Below are 19,094 nucleotides of genomic sequence, written 5' to 3'. Positions count from 1 at the left end.
CTATGGTGGGAACTGACATTACATAACTAAAACACCCTTGTGGCTACAAGTACTTTATTAAGTTCCTAAATCACTTTATTTAATTCTAACTCATAAGTACTAGAATATATACAATAAATAATATCATAAATATGACCATTAGAATAAATAAAACATATCACTAAAAAGCAGGGAACACAATCAATAACCTCCAACTTGGTCACGATAAACAACCACGTGACTTCATAGGCCTTCTTAAAATCAAATTTGACAAACTTTTTATTCCATGCCTTCCCATACTACAATTATGTTATAAAATTCTTTCAGTGACTTTCTCCTTAGGCTCTTCTTCCTCCTAATTCTTCAAGGTACACATGTATGAGACAACACGAGAAAGTTTCAATGTTATGTAAATTAGTTAATATCTGTAACAATTAGTTAAAATAGGCAAAGGGGCATGATCACAGATTCACCAAGAGGCACCCAAGGCAGTATAAAGCCAGGGCCTCCCACAAATTGTAACATCATCTATTCAATTATTAATAAGATTTATATCATGGCTGTTAATTGTTGAGTTTATGTGCTTCATTTAGTATCGGAGCCAAGTTCGGTTCTCCGACAAGGCGCTGCACAGAAGCGTTTTTACCCCACTGCATATAATCACGACCCACTTCGCTATCCCGCCGCATCCCATCCTCTGTCAATTCCGTCCGATCCATCTGACCGCTTCCCTGTCCCTCTTGCCCATCTATTCACCACGTCTGCTGTTCACGTTCCCCTTTCCCACCGCTCTTCGCTACCGACATTCCACACCCTACGCCCATTCACTCTTCCGCCACTTGATCTCCCAGCCACAACCATCTGCAACCTCACGCTGTCTTCTTGTTGACGACCCTACCATCCCTGTCACACCGCCGTTATCCCTCAGCGGTGTGTTATCCCCCCCGCCTCCGCAACACTGCCACTCCTCGCGCAATCCCCTCCGCAGCACTACCACTCCCCGTGCAATACCCTCCGCCGTTTTCTGTTGAAAAGTGATACCTTTGCCACGATTTTTATGTTGACCATCGTTCTTCTATTGACGTCATCCGGTCAATCACCTTCTTGCCGCCCTTTTCCTCGTTCGGCCCATCTTCATTCCCGTCAACCTGCATCCAACTCGAGCCGTCGTTTTCCAAGCTCCTTGTCAATCGGTTCAACCAGTTCAACCGACTCCACAACACGTTGGCACCATTTGGAACCTGTTGGAACGTAAGGTTATATAATTATATAATATACAGTCAATAATGCTATATAGTATTAATTTTTTTTTAATGTAATTAAATTAATTAATTTAATTTTATTAAAAAATAAAAAAATTAGGATCAAGTTATGAAAAAGAGTTAAGCTAGATAGATATACTCCACCTCAAACCCCCTCAATGCCTTCATCAATGTCGATGGCCGATTTCATCAAGAGACTAGTAGACCTTGAGACTAAGGTGACCGGACAAGGCGATAAAATCGAGGAGCTCTAGAACATAACAAAGGGAATAAAGAGTCAACTCGAGGAGAACAAGAATGACTTTAAAAAGGATCAGGCAGACCTTTCAGTTAAGGTGGATCAAGCTATGGTGATGTTGGGTTGTATTTGTACCAACCTGAAGATTACACCCGATCAAATGCTCTAGAATAATAAGGCTACTCAACATTTCAATTCTCCAGATTCGTCAAAGGCATCAGATGCACATGAGAAACTCGAGTCCCCAAAGGCTTCTTCCACACCTAATCAAGGAAATAGTAACACAAATTTTGAAAATAGGCGGCTCTGGAATCCCTACGCCAATATGTTGTTTTCAAATCAATACCCCTTTTTCGCTCCGTCAATAGTGACATATCAACGTAGAGCAAAAATCGAGTTACCCAAATTCGACTGTAACGAAAAATGCAAAGTTGCTTGGCTCAACAAAGCAGAAGAATATTTCAATATTTACGATATTGACAATGATGACAAAATGATAAGGCATGCTTCCATGAAAATGGAAGGCGAAGCATATAATTGGTATATGTGGTGGAAGAAGACGACACTTGCTATCAGTTAGAGGAAATTTAAAGGTTCGTTCTTTAAAAATTTCCGGGGTGTCAAGGAAGAATAGTTCTTCTCAACACTTACCAGATTACGACAAAAAGGAGATGTGGATCAATACACTCAAGAAAGGGAGACTCTAGCAACATGAGTACCTGGACTATCAGAAACTTGTCTCATTCAATCGTACACCTCGGGACTTAAACCCCATCTTCAAGCAGAACTTGAGCTTCATGAAATTACGTCAATAGAAGTAGCAAGACAAAAAGCAAAAGCTGCTGAAAAGAAATTTGACATGATGTTGTGGTCAATGGCTGAAAGAGTATACACGAGACGAAGATTTCCCCAGTCTGTGAATACAGATAACACAAAATATGTTCAACCACATCTTCATGAAGGAGAAAAAACTAACGTGGAAATGCAAAGGATGAAAGAGGGAAAATGCAAATGCTGTGGCAAGAAATGGGACCCTAAACGGAGGTGTGCTAAAGGAAAAGAGACCAAAAACCTGTATAAATGCGAAGCAATTAAGAATTCAGACAGTGATGAATCAGACGCTGAAGAAATCGAAGACACCCCAGAACCCTCTCCAGAACTAGATGATGAGAGCATTCCACAAGTATCATTATTGGCTATGACAGGTATATCACAACCCCAAACATTAAAATTAAAAGGACATATCAAGAAGAACAATGTAATGGTTCTCATCGATACCAGTAGCACCCACAATTTTTTGGACTCAACCATGGCAAAAGAGCCTCAACATTTTCACTTTTCCCATGCCCAACATGAAGGTTATGGTAGCTGACAGTAAGAACATTGAAAAAGTAGGGAAATTCTATAAAGTCAAATTGCAGATTCAAGACTTTAATTTAGAATCTCCGTTCTACACGGTAGCATTAGGAGGAGTGGATGTGGTCTTAGATATCCAATGGTTACAAACCCTCGGTACTTACTCTGCCAACCATCAAAAGCAATTTATAAAATTTAAATGGGAAGGGCAGAAATACAAATTATATGGGTTCCAAACACCTGAGAATCAAATCGTATCATCATCCCAAATAATGAAAATGATTCAAAAAGGAGCACCAGCGTATGTAGTACAATGTCACCTATTAGAAATGTTAACTTCAAAATTGATCAGCGAAGAAGCACCAGAAGTACAAGAGCTAATTCAGAAGCACAAAAAAGTATTCCAAGACCTGCCCATGAAAATGCCTCCTAATAGAGAAATCGAGCATACATTAGAAGTCAAAGTGGGATCAAACCCTGTCATCAAAAAACATAAATTGAGAGATTAATCCAATATCTTTTAAAGTGTGGCATCATCTCAAAAAGTAAAAGTCCGTATGCTGCTCCAGTGGTATTGAAGCGGAAAAAAGATTGATCGTTCAGGTTATGCATCGATTATTGAGGACTAAATAAAATAACAATTAAAAACAAGTTCCCAATTCCCTTCATCAATGAAATGCTAGAAGAAGTACATGGCGCTAAATATTTCTCAAAATTGGACTTAAGGTCAGGATATTATGAAATCAGAATAAGGTTGGAACTTGGAAGACATACCAAAAATTGTGTTCTGAACACATGAAGGTCACTACGAATTTAAAGTAATGCCTTTTGGGTTAACCAATGCACCAACAACATTCCAAGCTACTATGAATGAGTTATTCCGTCCATATCTAAGGAAGTTCATGTTAATGTTCTTTGATCACATGTTAATTTACAGTAAAACTTTGAAGGAGCACCTACAACATTTGGAGAAAGTTCTTGCACTATTGGAAGAGCATTAATTCTATGCCAAGAAGTCCAAATGCAGCATTGGGAAGGAAGAAGTAGAATATCTCGGACACATAACATCCCATGAAGGAGTTGAAGTGGATCCTAACAAGATCAAGGCTATAAGTGAATGGCCCAAACCAGTTAATATCTCCAAGCTAAGAGGATTCTTAGGGTTGATCGGGTATTATCGAAGATTTATCAAAAACTACGCCCCATATAACTGCACCCCTATCAAACCTTCTAAAGAAGAACTCATTTCAATGGAATGATAAAGCAGAAAAGTGTTTTGAAGACTCGAAGGAAGTTATGTCTAATGCTCCTGTATTGGCAACTGTAGACTTCTCAAAACCATTTGTAATTGAATGTGAAGCTTCGGGTTTTTTTGGCATAGGAGCAGTACTAATGAGAATGGTCACCCAATCATGTTTGAAAGCAGGAAGCTCAATAAGCAAGAACGTCTCAAGTCTACATACAACAAGGAAATGCTTGTTATTATGCACACATTAGCCAAATGGAGACAATATCTCTTGGGAAGTAAGTTCTTAATACGAACATATCATAATAGTCTTCAGTATCTCCTCCAACAAAAAACGCTATCTACAAAACAACAAAAATGGACAGAAAAGATCGCTACCGTTGACATGGATATATTACACAAGAAAGGGAAAGATAATGTAGTAGCTGATGCCTTGTCGAGGAAAGATGAAGAACCATCACTACTTGCAGTGTCAGTGGTTGTTCCCGAATGTCTTAATGAGATTCAAAGTGAATATGCAAAAGATCCAAAAACAAGTGCTATAATCAATAATCTTCCTCAGAATTCAAAATTTGAATGGAAGAACGATATTCTATGGTACAAGGGAAGAATTTATCTGAATGCAGATTCCAAATTCAAAGCCAAGGTTCTCAAAGAGTCACATCATTCATTGTCAGTCGGACATGTTGGATTCTTTAAAACTTACTATAATGCATGTCAATCATTCTTTTGGAAGGGAACGAGTCATGATATTCAAAAATATGTAGCAGAATGCAATAAATGTCAAAGGAATAAAAGTGAAAATATTATGACACCCGGACTACTTCATCCCTTAAACATTCCAAATCAGAAGTGGGAAGAAATATCAATGGACTTTAGTGAAGGCTTCCCTGTATCTGATGGTAAGGATAAGATTCTTGTAGTAGTTGACAAACTCGCCAAGTATGCTCATTTTATTGCAATGAAGAAATCAGACTTAGCAAAACAAATCGCTGAGATATTTTGCAAAAATATTTACAAATTACATGGATTTCAAAGGTCATTGTGAGCAATAGAGATGCCAAATTTAAGGGTAATTTTTTGGAAGGAATTTTTCGATCATATAGGAACCTACCTCAACATGAGTTTTTCTTACCATCCTCAAACAGATGGCCAAACAGAGGTTGTCAATAAATGTTTGGAAGCTTACCTACGTTGTTATGCTACAGACAAGCAAAATAAGTGGGTTCAGTGGTTACATCTCGCTGAATGGTGGTACAATTCCACTTACCACACATTAGCGAAAATGACTCGTTTTCAAGCTCTATATGGTTACGAACCGCCGAAATGGAAGGAATTTGCTATCATTGAGACAAAGCTGCCAGCTGTTAAAAACCAGTTAGAAGAAACCCAAAAAGTCGTCCAAACTCTAAAAGAAAATCTAAATAATGAAAGGAATCATATGAAGCAGCACATTGACCAAAATAGAACTGAGAGAGAATTTGAAGTTGGAGATTGGGTATTTGTCAAGCTTCAACCATACAAGCAGCTGTCCTTAAAACAAAAAGGAAAAAATAAATTGGCACCAAGTTTTATGGACCATATCAGATCAACAAAAAGATCAGCCAAGTTGCATACAATTTAAGCCTTCTTGATAAAAGTCGTGTTCATAACGTTTTCCATGTATCCTGCCTCAAAAAGGCACTTGGTGAACATCAATCAGCACAGAAAACACTTCCAACCTTAGATGACGAAGGAAGGGTTATTCTAGAGCCAAAAGGTATCATATCCAGCGGGGAAAGTAAGCTGCAATCACGAGTAATCAAAGAATACTTCATCAAGTGGAAGGACTTACCAGAAGAAGAAGCTTCTTGGGAGACTGAAGCATTTCGTCAACAACATCTGTCATTACGTATGCTTTGAGGACAAAGCATCTTTTTGAGAGGAAGGCAATGTTATGTAAATTAATTAATATCTGTAACAATTAGTTAAAATAGGCAAAAGGGCATGATCACAGATCATGCCCATTCACCAAGAGGCACCCAAGGCAGTATAAAGACAGGGGCCTTCCACAAATTGTAACATCATCTATTCAATTATTAATAAGATTTATATCATGGCTGTTAATTGCTGAGTTTCTGTGCTTCATTCAACTTTCACAAAATTCACCGATTTTGTATTACACATTAACATGAGTTTATAATAGATTTGTTTTGGATTTTGGCTGCTTCAGATAAGGATAATCTTCAACTCAAAATAGATCAAGCCCAAATAGCTAAATTTTCTTTCAAAATTGTGCTGATCTTTTCAGGCATAAGAGCAATGGCTAATTAAAAAGCTATGCCAATTTTTAGCAAACTAGGGCACCCATTGGAAATGGCTGTTACTTATTTTAACAATATGAGCCCTTCCAAGTTATTGTTTGACCTCACTTTGTGGACTGTGTTACTAGATGGCATGATACAGATACTATTATCATGTCTAAGCCATTTCACATTCGACAATGTTTGGTATTTTGTTAAATGTTTCATCTAAAATTCTTCATAAAATCAGGTATATGTTTATTCCATTGTCTTATCATTTGTATGCATTTTGGCAATGATTAATTATAATGCTATCAGATTCATGTCTGTCATCATTCTGCCATATTTGTACAAATCATTGAATTGTTTGCTTTGAATTGTGGTGTTAATGATGGCTTGTTTTGTGCTGTTTCCAGACTGCTAGCCATATTTTGTATAATTAACATGCTTAGCTATATTGATCGAGGAGCCATAGCAAGTAATGGTGTGAATGGAAGTCTGGGAAGCTGCACAGACGGTGATACATGCTCTGGAGGCAGTGGGATTCAGTAAGCTCTCTTTGAAAGGTTTTGAATTTTGTTGGTCAAGTAAATTGTTAGTTCACTCCCATATCCGTAATTTTTAGTATGATAAACTACAAATTGGTATGTGTGATTATTTGGTGTAGCTTCATTTTATTTAACAGTCATGAATACTAAGGACACGATAATGAAGTTCTGTTTCTCTGGAATTTCTCCTAGTTAGAAGAGAGACAATGCACAAGTATCAGTTATGCATCAAATGTTGGATCTCTGCTTCACAGTTGTTAGAAGGGATAAGTGAAGCACAAATATACATTGGAAAAGGCTTCACCTGAGTTCAACTCCAACTAATAATATTGGGAAGATAGTTGAAGATTTAATAATAATATTTTTGTATAAACGTGACAGGTGATTAACAGAAACTTGTGACAAAACTATAACATTTTATAATTTCATATGCACTTGAAAATAAAAATATGATATGCTGGGAGAACATTAAATGCCAGATATTATTAATGATGCTGCATTAGTACATCAGAAGCTTTATCTTGATGTAAGCTACCCAAGTACACCAAATACATGTACCACACTTACCTATCTGATCATGCATTACATCATTTATAGTACCCTAAGATGGTTAAGGTGATGTAATGACCTAACTAACCTTAAGTTAATTATCATTAATGTTATTAAATGACAAACACTGTTACTTGGGAGTGGGAGCGAAAGCGGGGAGCGGGAGCGAATCCCGGAGCGTTTTTTATATAATATATCTATATATATATATATATATTTTGATACATATATGTCAACAAAAACATGTAGAATAATGAATTAGATATAAAAAACATAAAAAAACATAGATTGAACCATATAACAACAATCACGCTTCCCCCAACACTGGACAAACATATTCCCTTTAATACATAATCAAAAAATTCTCATTAACATTTCAACTTGATGTTTGCTCCTCCAGTACTTTCTCCTTCAAAACAGGAGCTCTAATAAAGCTCTTGAACTGTTGATCACCTTGAATATGTTGCAATGGGTTTTGAATTGGATTACAGAACTGATTACCATGGGTTTGAACTGGATTACTCCAAATCACCAATTGACAGGTTTTGAATTGGATTACACCAAACCATGTAGCAGATTTTTGCAACAGTGTGCAATATGACTTGAACTACTCCCAATTTTGAAATGCTCAACCATAGTTTTTAGGGTACACATTAATTGGCTAGTGCTGAATGAGGACCAAAAACCTCAAGTCATCATCAGGCCCAGTACCGTAATAGATATTGAACTGCCCTTGTGACCAAAACAAACATGTTATGAGAGTTTTCCAAAATTCACATCTTCAAAAACTTTAAAAATTACCTCTTCTCATACTTCATCACTATCTTCTCAACAAAAACAACTTAGTAGCAATAACTTTTCTGCCCTGATGTTTTGTTCCACGTTTTCCACAATTCTTATGTACCATTTGTGTGCTTCTCTTCCTCATGATGATGTTTCTTGACTCTTGAGATTGATCACAGAGTGAAGGGATTGAATGGAACCGACATTCAATGCCTAATTCTTGGAATAAACAAGACAAAACCAACACTTGGGTAGCACAACATAAAGCCCTAAGTTCTAACTATTGCACACTAGAGCTTATCCATAAGTGCTTTAGAGTGAGAATTCATAGGAGCACCAGAGAGATGAAATGAAAGCCAAGAACTATTGGGTGGTATAATTGACAAACAATTACTTAACATTAATTGTGCGGAGATTGAGATAAAAGTGATTTGCTACACTAGGGACCTAACTCACTGCTTAAGGAAAGTCTCACACAGGAAAATCATTGCCCTGGGTTTCCATTTCAGAGTTTTTTCCTGAGACTTTAGGTAATTAGAATAAATTTAGTGGCAACTCAAACAATAAACTTATCTAAGGGACCATTGGGTTCTTGCAACTAGGCCCTCCTCGATTGATTGACATAGATGTTCCCTCAAGTCTTCAGAGTCCAGACAGTCGCGAAGCTCAAGAACTCACTGTGGTTCAAAACCAGTCTTGCATGAAAGGAAATCAAGGCTTTAAAAGACAACTCCTATCAATTATGCAACACTGCCATCACACAATTGAAAGAAAGAGATTAAGCCTAAATTTCCCCCGGGTTACAAAACTGTTGTCTATTCATTATGTGAAAGACTTAAGTAAGGTCAAGTGTTTTGGTTGCGGGCAACTAAGATTCTATGTCAGCGAATGTCCTAACCGAAAGAAGGGAGAGAAAAAGAGGAAGCAGTGGAAAACAACTTCAGTGGACATTGAGGATTTGTCTTCGAGACTAGAGGACGAATTTGCTCTCATAGCTTGCCTCTCTAGCTCTACGTGAACAGATGTATGGCATATTGACAATGGAGCATCAACACATAAGACAGGAATTAGAGAATATTTTTCTAGTTATAAGGAAGAGGAGATCAACTTCCAGATTCAGATGGGAAACAAGACTAAATATACTCCACTCGGGAGAGGGACCATGAACATTCAGAGGGAGTCAGGCAAGAGTACCATTGTTACAGATGTGCTGCATGTGCCAGGTATAGGCATAAACCTGATTTCAGTTTTTGCATTCCAAGACAAGGGTTACGATGTCTATTTTGTGGGGCAAAAGGTGTTATATCAAATGCCATAGTTGGAAGAAGGTCAAAAGGATTGGAGTAAGGAGCAACAAGGTGTACAAGTTGCAATTCTATTCTCCAAAGGCACTAATTAGCAGTAGCAGTAGAAGAGACATGGGAGAGTTATGACATAGGAGGATGAGACACCTACATCATGGAGCACTTAGATTGCTTAGGGAGACTGTGACAAGAGTTCCAAAATTAAGCACAGAACATGATGGTGTGTGCAGAGGGTGCGTGCTTGGGAAGTTTGCTAAAGGAACATTCCCATGGAGTGATAGTAGAGCCAGTGGCGTGCTTCAGTTGAGACACTCAGATATATGTGGCTCGTTGTCTACTAGATCTCTTAGGGGGTTATGTGTATTTTGTGACCTTTATCGATGACTTCTACAACAAAAGCTGGATCTATTTCTTGAAGACAAAGGATGAGGCCTTCAGTAGCTTTCAAGAGTTCAAGGTGCTTGTGAAGAACATGATAGGTAAAAAGATCAAGGTGCTTCGAACAAACAATGGAGGCAAGTATACAAATAAAGCCTTCACAGGGTTCTATGCGAAGGAGGGCATCAGAAGGGAGTGGACAACCCCATACAACCCACATCAGAATGGGGTCATAGAGTGAAAGAACAAAACGAGCTCAGGGAGAAATTCCCTCCTTTGGGAAGCCCTCCTCATCCTTTAGATACTATACTAGCCCTTGGAAGAATTTAATTTGCTTAAGGGAAAATATTATTTTTAATGTGAAACCCACATTTACACAAAAGTTCAAGTCGGCCTAGGCAAGGAAACTCAACCTCCTCAACCTCATATAAATAGACATCACTTTGCATCATTTGGAGGCTTCACATCACATCTTTTTTTCTTCTCATTGGTTTGTACAAGTTTGAAATTGTAGCGCTGAGTTCACACGTGAAAACGAGAGTCTTTTTTTGTTGACCGAGTTTAACTTCTGTTTGGGATTGTTTCGACTAGGGTTGACTGTGGAGGATTTGACTTTGTTTGACTAATGTTTGGATATGTTTGAAAAGCTGAGTTGACTGGGAGGTTGACTAAGATTTTTAAGAGCATTTTGACCAGAGTTGACCAAAATTTATGTGCTAGGGTTTTTACAGGTCAAAATTGACTTTGACCAATTTGTGGGTAGAGTTTGTTGATTGTTTTGACCAAAGTTTGACTAAGCTAAGGAGGCCGAGTTGATTGTTGCCTTGACCGAATTCACTAGTTAGAGCATAATTGGTTGTTGTTGACTCTGACCAAAAATTGCAGATTTGACTTTTGGGCTCATTTTGATTGGATATTGGATGGTTGGTTTAGATAGTCAAGGCTTTGACCTTTGACTCATTGATGATGTACTTGGACACTGTATCTCTTTGCTAAACATTTGATGACGATCTAATAGAAAAAGAATTTGGAAAGGGTTTTCCCCCTTGTGAGGTTTTTCCGTAGTCTTTGACCAAATTGTTGTGTCTCTATTGTTCTTGGCCGTCTTCTATTGCACATTTGGTTTACTTGTCTATCTACAGTTGCTTATTGATATTGGAAGATTGAAATCATATTGGAAATTGGTTGCTAATTGAAGAAGAGTTGTTGTAAGTGATTGTGTTAAGCATAGAACAATGGAAAATCAACACAACAAGGGCGATGTTATATGACTAGGATATGCCCAAGTTTCTATGGTTAGAGGCATTGTAATGTTCCTAATTAGGAAAAACAGTGATATGCAAAGCAAACAACAAAAATACACCACCGAAAATTTCAACTTTAGCATGCACCCATGAAAAACCAGAAATGTAGAAGCAACTGAGCCATTTTAGTATAAACTGGAGCAAGAGTACAAATATATGGAAGGAATGCACCTGGGCTTGCCTCAAAGGCAAGCGGAGCAAAGCCCAATTAAATAAATATGAAGCCCGGATGCTGCTATAAACTACCAAAGTACTGCTTTGCGCTGCCCCAACAATTCTGCACTGTCTGCTGCAAAGATATAGCTGGAAACCCCTCCTTCGGTGCTTAGAAAATTATGCAAAATTACCTCTAAGCTCCTCAAGCAAAACCCACCAAAACCTAGAAAGGGTTTGGCCTAATCCCGACCTCCGAAAATCGACCCCCAAAGGCCCTACGCTCTCCACTAGCTGCTGAAATACGCTACCTGTCAATCCACCAACAAACCTCCGTAAAAACAATCCAAAAAGGCTGCAATCAACTCCACAAAGATTATCCTTATTTCTCCCAGCAAGTTCTAGCCTCAATGAGCAAATTCCTCACTCCCACGTCTGCTCAATGACACCCTTCCGCGCAGGCCCAAGAGCAGCAAACTCACTCCAGAAAATAGTTGTCTCCTCCAGCGCCCAAACTCCCAAAAAACCTTGCAAAATACTTGAGCTCCCTTCTCTTATTTTCCTTCGGCAATTGCTCCTCGAAAGAGCATTGAAATGACTCCCTCAAGAGTCTCCCTTGTGTCCTCCAAAAATACGCACTGCCTGGCAAATCTGAATGCAAATGCTGGAAAATTCACTGTAAGTCTCCTCCGGATAGGTGTGAAAGAACCTCTTTAGGGTGGCACTCGAAGTCCCCCGAAGAAAGGGTGAGCTCTCCGCTTGGAAAACTCGTGTTGAACAACAAGTGACTTGGCTAAGCAGCTCGAGCAACTGAGCTAAGTTTGATATGCCAAAAAGATGCAAATGAAGTTGAGCTACCTCCTTTTATAATTTCGTGGGCCTTCCTTCCCATGTGGGCCCCTCCACCAAGCAAATCGAATTCCCCCCTAAGCATTTCGAACCATGGGCTAAGTGAAGTGCGTTTTTTTCATTGTGTGGGTGGCCCCCACATTCCATTATCAAAATAATATGACTTCCTTTTAACTCCTAAGTCCTTTACAAAAATGAGTGGGTCCCATAGCCTCCAAAATTGGGGAATTAATTCTGTTCCAAAATAATTTAGGAAGGGACATTACTGTCCTCCCCTCCCAAATGTTGATTGTCCCCAAGCAACTTCAGCATTGGATGCTCTAGTATGTGCTCACCCTCCCAAGTGGAATCCTCATCCGATAAACTCTTCCAATGCACCAAATACTTCCTGATCGTTCTTCTTCTTAACTTCCTCTCCCTAGTCTCCAGAATGGCTTTTGGTTCCAAAACCAGATGCCCCTCATCATCAAGCGGAGGCAACTCCACAACTGCTGTAACTTGCTGCCCCAACACCCTCTTGAGGCATGAAACATGGAAAATGTTGTGGATCTTGCTCCCTGGTGGTAGCTCCAACTCGTATGCTACCTCTCCAACTCTCCTGATCACCCTGTATGGCCCATAAAAACATGGTTGCAGCTTCTCGGCCCCCTTTTGTTTCAATGTTGATTGCCTGTATGGCTGCAATCGCAGGAACACCAAGGCCTACCTCTCCAACTCTCCTGATTACCCTGTATGGCCCATAAAAACGTGGTTGCAACTTCTCGGCCCCCTTTTGTTTCAATGTCGACTGCCTGTATGGCTGCAATTGCAGGAACACCAAGGCCCCCTCCTCAAAGTGCTTCTGAACCTGATGTCTATCAACATACATCTTTTGCTAATTCTGAACTGTCAGCAAATTATCCTTGAGAGCCTTGAGGATGTCTTCGTTCTCTAGGATCCAATCTTTGGCCTTTGGGGCCGGACTATCTCCAAAAACAATATCAACAAAAGACAAAGCATCATAACTATATAAACCACGGAAAGGTGACATACCGATGGACATATGACGGGTGGTGTTGTAGCAATACTCTCCTAAGTGTAGCCATCGAATCCATGCCCTCTGCTGCCCGGTCACATAATTCCTGAGATAGCCCTCTATCCACTTGTTCACCCTCTCCGCCTGGCTGTCTGTCAGTGGGTGGTAACTAGTGCTCGGGGTGAGCTCAGTACCCACTAGCCTGAAGAGCTCCTGCCAGAATCCTCCCATAAATTGACTGTCCCTATCACTGCCTATGGCCTTAGGGAGTCCATGCAAGCAGAAGACCTCCCTAAAGAACAACTCTACCACTTGAGAGGCTGAGTATCATGTCGGATTGGCAAAGAAATGGGCATACTTGGTCAACTAGTCGACCACCACATAGATACAATCCTTGCCCTGCACTGCTGGAAGCCCTGTGATGAAATCCATAGAGAGACTCTCCCATTTCCCCTCAAGAATGGGGAGAGGCTGCGACAACTCGGCTGGATGAGTCAAATCCCCCTTGTTCCTCTGACAGGCCTCACACTCCTGCACATACCGCAAAACATCCCCCTTGAGGCCCTTCCATGTGAAGCTCTCTCTCATTGTCATGTACGTCTTCCTGAACCCTTGATGGCTTGTCAATGGAGAATCATGGGTTGCATGAAGTATCCACTCCCTCAACAATGAGCCTGGAACCAAGAATATGTGCCCCTTGTAGTAGATAATCTAAGTCATCACTCGATAGCGCTCATTTGTGTAAATGCCTTCCAAAATCTCACATGCCCGCCGATCCTTGGAGTACTCTACCAACAACTGTGCCTTCCAGTCATAACAAATGCTCATGAGTGAAAGCTCCGCAGGTCTCTTGGATAGTGCATCAGCTACCACATTGTGTTTGCCCTGCACATACTCAATATCAAAATCATAGGCCTGCACCTTGCTGACCCACCTCTGCTGCCTGTCATTGAGGCCTTGTTGCCCCATGAAGTGGCGAAGATTGTTGTGATCTATCTTCAGCCAAAACCGGTTGCCCACCAAGTATTGCCGGAACTTGGCCAACGCATGCATGATGGCCAACATCTCCTTGTCGTATATAGAATACGACCGCTCATGTGGTAGTAGCTTCTGGCTCTCGAAAGCAATGGGGTGCCCATCTTCGGACAAAACTGCCCCAATCCCCTCATTTGATGCGTCGCACTCTGATGTGTATGGCTGTGTGAAATCTAGGAGTGCTAATACTGGGCAACTACTCATCACCTCCTTGAGGTGATCGAAAGCTGTTTGAGCTCCATCCGTCCATGCAAAAGCCCTCTTTCTAGTCAAATCTGTGAGGGGTGCCGCTAACTGTGAGAAGCCCTTGACGAACTTCTAGTGATAAGTACTTATGCCCAAAAACCCCCTTAGCGCTGTCACATCTTTAGATACCGGCCAGTCCTGAATGGCCCTGATCTTCTCCTCATGCACCTTGACCCCATCTGCGCTGTGTCCCAAGTAAAGCATCTCTGTCAGCCCAAACTCACGCTTGGACAACTTGGCGTAGAATTGTTGCTCCTCTAAAATGCGCAACACCGTCTCTAGGTGCTGTAGATGCTCCTCCCACGTCCTGCTGTAGATCAGGATGTCATCGAAGAAAACCAACATAAATCTCCTCAACTACCCCCTGAACACATGGTTCATGCATGATTGAAAAGTGGCAGGGACATTGGTCAACCCACAAGGCATGACCAAGAACTCGAAATGCCCATAATGACACTTGAAGGCTATCTTCGGGATGTCTTGATCCCTCACCTGGATTTGATGATACCCCGACCGCAAATCTATCTTAGAGAAGAACTTAGCTTCTCTAAGCTCTCCAATAGCTCATCAATAGGCGGTATGGGATACCGATTCTTCAACGTCTTCCTGTTGAGCGCCCTATAATCAAAGCACATGTGCAAACTTCTGTCCTCCTTCTTCACCAACACTATCGAAGAAGCCAAAGGACTAGAACTCGGCCTAATGTGGCCCAACGCCAACAAATCCTTGATGCTTCACTCAATCTCATCCTTATAGGCTTTGGGATGCCTATAGGGTGTGGTGATGACTGCCTGCACACTAGGCTCCAGCTCTATGGTGTGCTCAAAGTTCAAACCCCCTGTCTGGGGGCCGCCCTGGTAGTATATCTCCAAAAACTACTAGATATTTGTCCAGTATAGCCTATATGTCAGGATGTGGCGGCTTGGTTTGCCCCTCAACCTCTGAAATCCTCAGCTCTACTGCCCATGCTATGTCCCCATGCCTCAAATCGACCTCCATCCTGTGGGCCGAGACTGTCTGTGGAGGATATGAATGCATGCCCCGAAGAACTACTAGCATACCATCCGGCCTAGTAAACTCCATCTCGAGTTTCCTCCAATCCGTGGTAACTCGGCCAAGGGAATACAACCATTCGACATCCATCACCACATTGGTGCCCGATACATCTACCACGAAGAAATGGTCTGTCATCGAATAGTTCCCCATGGTCACTGTCAAAGCAGGGACATATCGAGTGCACTGCATAGTCTTGTCCCCTGGTACCAGAATTGAAAACCCCTCAAACTCTGCAGTGGTGATGCCTCTCCTCTGGACCATCTGAGCATCAATAAAATTATGGGTGGCCCCACTGGCTCCTAAGACTGAGTCATGCTGCCCTTGCACTGTGCCTCTGATCCTCAAGGTTAGAAATTTGGGAACCCCGCACAAAGAGGCTAGCACTCACCCAAATGGTGCTAAAGATGCTCCCCCATGTGGGGGTGGTGGTGTTGGTCCCCTCTCTGCCGAACCCTCACTGTCTCCCCCACCGTATTCCAACTACACCTCATCCTCTTGATTGTTGTCTGAGAAGACCTTGATATAATGGGCCTTGATAGCTGTGCACCGATGGCCGGTGCCCATGGCTCTCGACATGTAAAGCACAACTTCCTCTTCTTGAGGTCTCTCCTAGTCTCATCGTCCAGCTGCCCACGCCCTTGGGCTGCTCTCTGTGCTGGTGGTGGTCTAGTGTCACTCCCTTTCTGTAGGTAGGGAGTACGTAGTGGAATAGGTGCCCAGGTCTTGGGGATGGCCCCCTGCAAGTCTCTCGTACAAGTCATGGCCTCCAGTAGAGTAGAGGGCCTGTGTGACTTCACCAGTTCATGCAGTGGCTGCATCAACCCCTCTACAAATGTGTACACTCGCCTACCATCCAAAAAATCTGGTGCCATGACTGAGACCCTCACGAACTCTAAAATATAGTGCTTTGGATGTCTTGTTTGCCTGAGCTGGGTCAACTCGCTGAAGTGAGCCTTCGAATCGCTTTGATCAAAACGCTCCACTACTCTTCGTATGAAATCCTCATAGGAGTTCGCTTTACATGCCCCAGAGTGGACAAGCCATGAAACCACCAGCCGTTTGCCTCCCCCTCCAGTTGCAAAGTGGCCATTTTAATGGCCTCTACCTTCGTCTTCCTGTTGAGCTGGAAATAGGGGTCCAACTTCTCCACCTAAGCACGAGTTGTGCACTGGGTAGTGCCATCGTATGTGGGGAAGTACATTCTCCCAATGATGCGCTGCAACTCAAAGCTTTGTGTGCCCTGGCCTCCATAGCTCCTCTTCTCATTCTGCTTAAGCTGGCAATAATCTCTGATAGATAGTGCTGCATTGAAGTCTTCTCCCATGGATGACCACTCCCTGAAATACTCTCCCATAGGCATCTGATCATCAACTCCTCCCTGTTCACCTGGTGCCAAGGGTAGGAAAGAAGGTAGCATGGTTCTAGTTGGCCCACAAGAGGATGGTGGCTGCTCAGTAGGTGAAGGGTGGTCAAATTGTTGAGAGGTTCCAAAAGTCTCTCCAAATAGAAAATCCCGGTGAGTGTTTCATTCCCGGTTTTGCATTTTGATCTCATCTAAATCTCCTTCTGCACCTTTGCCAAATCATTCAAGGCCTTCAAGAGACTGTCAAAGGCCAACTCCTCCTTGCTCTTGGGCTCCCCCATATGCTCTACTATCACTGCCTTCCCATGGTCCTCAATGTTTGGAGTGATCTCTAGCTCCCTCTCCCTGCTCTGGTGCCTTTGCCTCCTATAGGTAATATGTTGTTTGTCCTCCTCAGTCATAGGAAAGTCCCCCACAACTGAGCCAAGATCTGAGCTCCGATACCATTGTAATGTTGCGAATTAGGAAAAATAATGATATGCAAAGAAAACAACAAAATTACACCACAAAAAATTTCAACTTTAGCGTGCACCCATGAAAAACCAGAAATGTAGAAGGAGCTGAGCCATTTTATTATAAATTGGAGCAAGAGTACAAATATATGGAAGGAATGCACCTGGGCTTGCCTCAAAGGCAAGCAGAGCAAAGCCTAGGTGAATAAATATGAGGCCCGAATGCTGCTATCAATTGCCCAAGTACTGCTTTGTGCTGCCCCAATAATTCTGCACTGTCTGCTGCAAAGATATCGCTGGAAAGCCCTCTGGTGCTCAGAAAATTTTGCAAAATTACCTCCAAGCTCCTCAAGCAAAACCCACCAAAACCCAGAAAGGGTTTGGCCTAATCCCGACCTCTGAAAATCAACCCCCAAAGGCCCTATGCTCTCCACTGGCTACTGAAATACGTTGCCTGTCAATGCACCAACAAACCTCCCCAAAAACACTCAAAAAACACTGCAATCAACTCCACAAAGATTATCCTTATTTCTCCTAGGAAGTTCTAGATTCAATGAGTAAGCTCCTCACTCCCACGTGTGCCCAGTGACACCCTTCTGTGCAGGCCTAGGAGCAACAAACTCACTTCAGAAAATAACTGTTTCCTCCAGCTCCCAAACTCCCCATAAATCCTGCAAAATACTTGAGCTCCCTTCTCCTAATTTCCTCTGGCAATTGCTCTCCGAAAGAATACTGAAATGACTCCCTCAAGAGCCTCTCCTGTGTTCTCCAGAAATACACACTGCTTGGCAAATCTGAATGCAAATGCTAGAAAATTCACTCTAAGTCTCCTTCGGATAGGTGTGAAAGAATCTCTCTAGGGTGACACTCGAAGTCCCCTGAAGAAGGGGTGAGTTCTTCGCTTGGAAAACTCATGTTGAACAACAAGTGACCCTGACTAAACAACTCGAGAAACTGAGTTAAGTTTGATATGCCAAAAAGATGCAAATGAAGTTGAGCTCCCTCCTTTTATAATTTTGTGGGCCTTCCTTTCCATATGGGCCCCTTCGCCAAGCAAATCAAATTCCCTCCTAAGCATTTTGAACCATGGGCTAAGTGAAGTGCGTTTTTTCATTGTGTGGGTGGCCCCCACATTCCACTATCAAAATAATATGACTTCCTTTTAACTCCTAAGTCCTTTACCAAAAATGAGTGGGTCCCATAGCCTCCAAAATTGTTCTCAAAATTGGGGAATTAATTCTGTTCCAAAATAATTTAGGAAGGGACATTACAGGCATGCAACAGAACAATGTACATTCAGAACAAGGTTTGTCATAGAGCATTAGGGAAGATGACACCGGAAGAGGCCTTTACAGGGAAGAATCCAGAGGTTGGACACTTCAAAATCTTTGGCAGTATAGCTTATTGACATGTGTTAGATGACAAACGCACCAAATTGGATTAGACTACAGAGAAGGTCTATTTCGTTGGATATAGCAAAACATCCAAGGCGTATAGGATCTATATTCTTGGTAGTAGGAGGATCATTGTGAGATGTGATCTTAAATTCCATGAGGAGAGCTTTCTGTAGATATTGCATGTTGCGAACAGATGATCAGAGTGGGCCAACAAAAGCTCCAAGGGTTGAGCAACAACCATAGGGACAACATAACACAAGTACTATTACCAGTACGAGCACTAGCTCTGGTGCAGGTGG

The 19,094-nt window shown here is 41.6% G+C and overlaps 1 protein-coding gene across 2 annotated transcripts in view; it reads left to right on the top strand.

Moving 5' to 3' along the window:
* LOC149261988 (putative sphingolipid transporter spinster homolog 2) overlaps window positions 1–19,094 on the top strand; it is a 486,467-nt gene that overhangs the window by 30,431 nt on the left and 436,942 nt on the right. For both annotated transcript variants that reach the window (XM_089423163.1, XM_089423158.1), the window contains exon 2: window positions 6,780–6,911. In XM_089423163.1, coding sequence (XP_089279289.1) covers window positions 6,780–6,911 — 132 coding nt within the window. The remainder of the gene's footprint in view (window positions 1–6,779; window positions 6,912–19,094) is intronic.

The sequence above is a fragment of the Pinus tabuliformis genome, chromosome 6, assembly GCF_031772625.1.
Source record: "Pinus tabuliformis cultivar Carrire ecotype Pingquan chromosome 6, CPIR1, whole genome shotgun sequence".
Taxonomy (NCBI): Eukaryota; Viridiplantae; Streptophyta; class Pinopsida; order Pinales; family Pinaceae; genus Pinus; species Pinus tabuliformis.
Note: the sequence above shows the minus strand (reverse complement) of the source record. Positions and strands in the feature narration are given on the sequence as shown.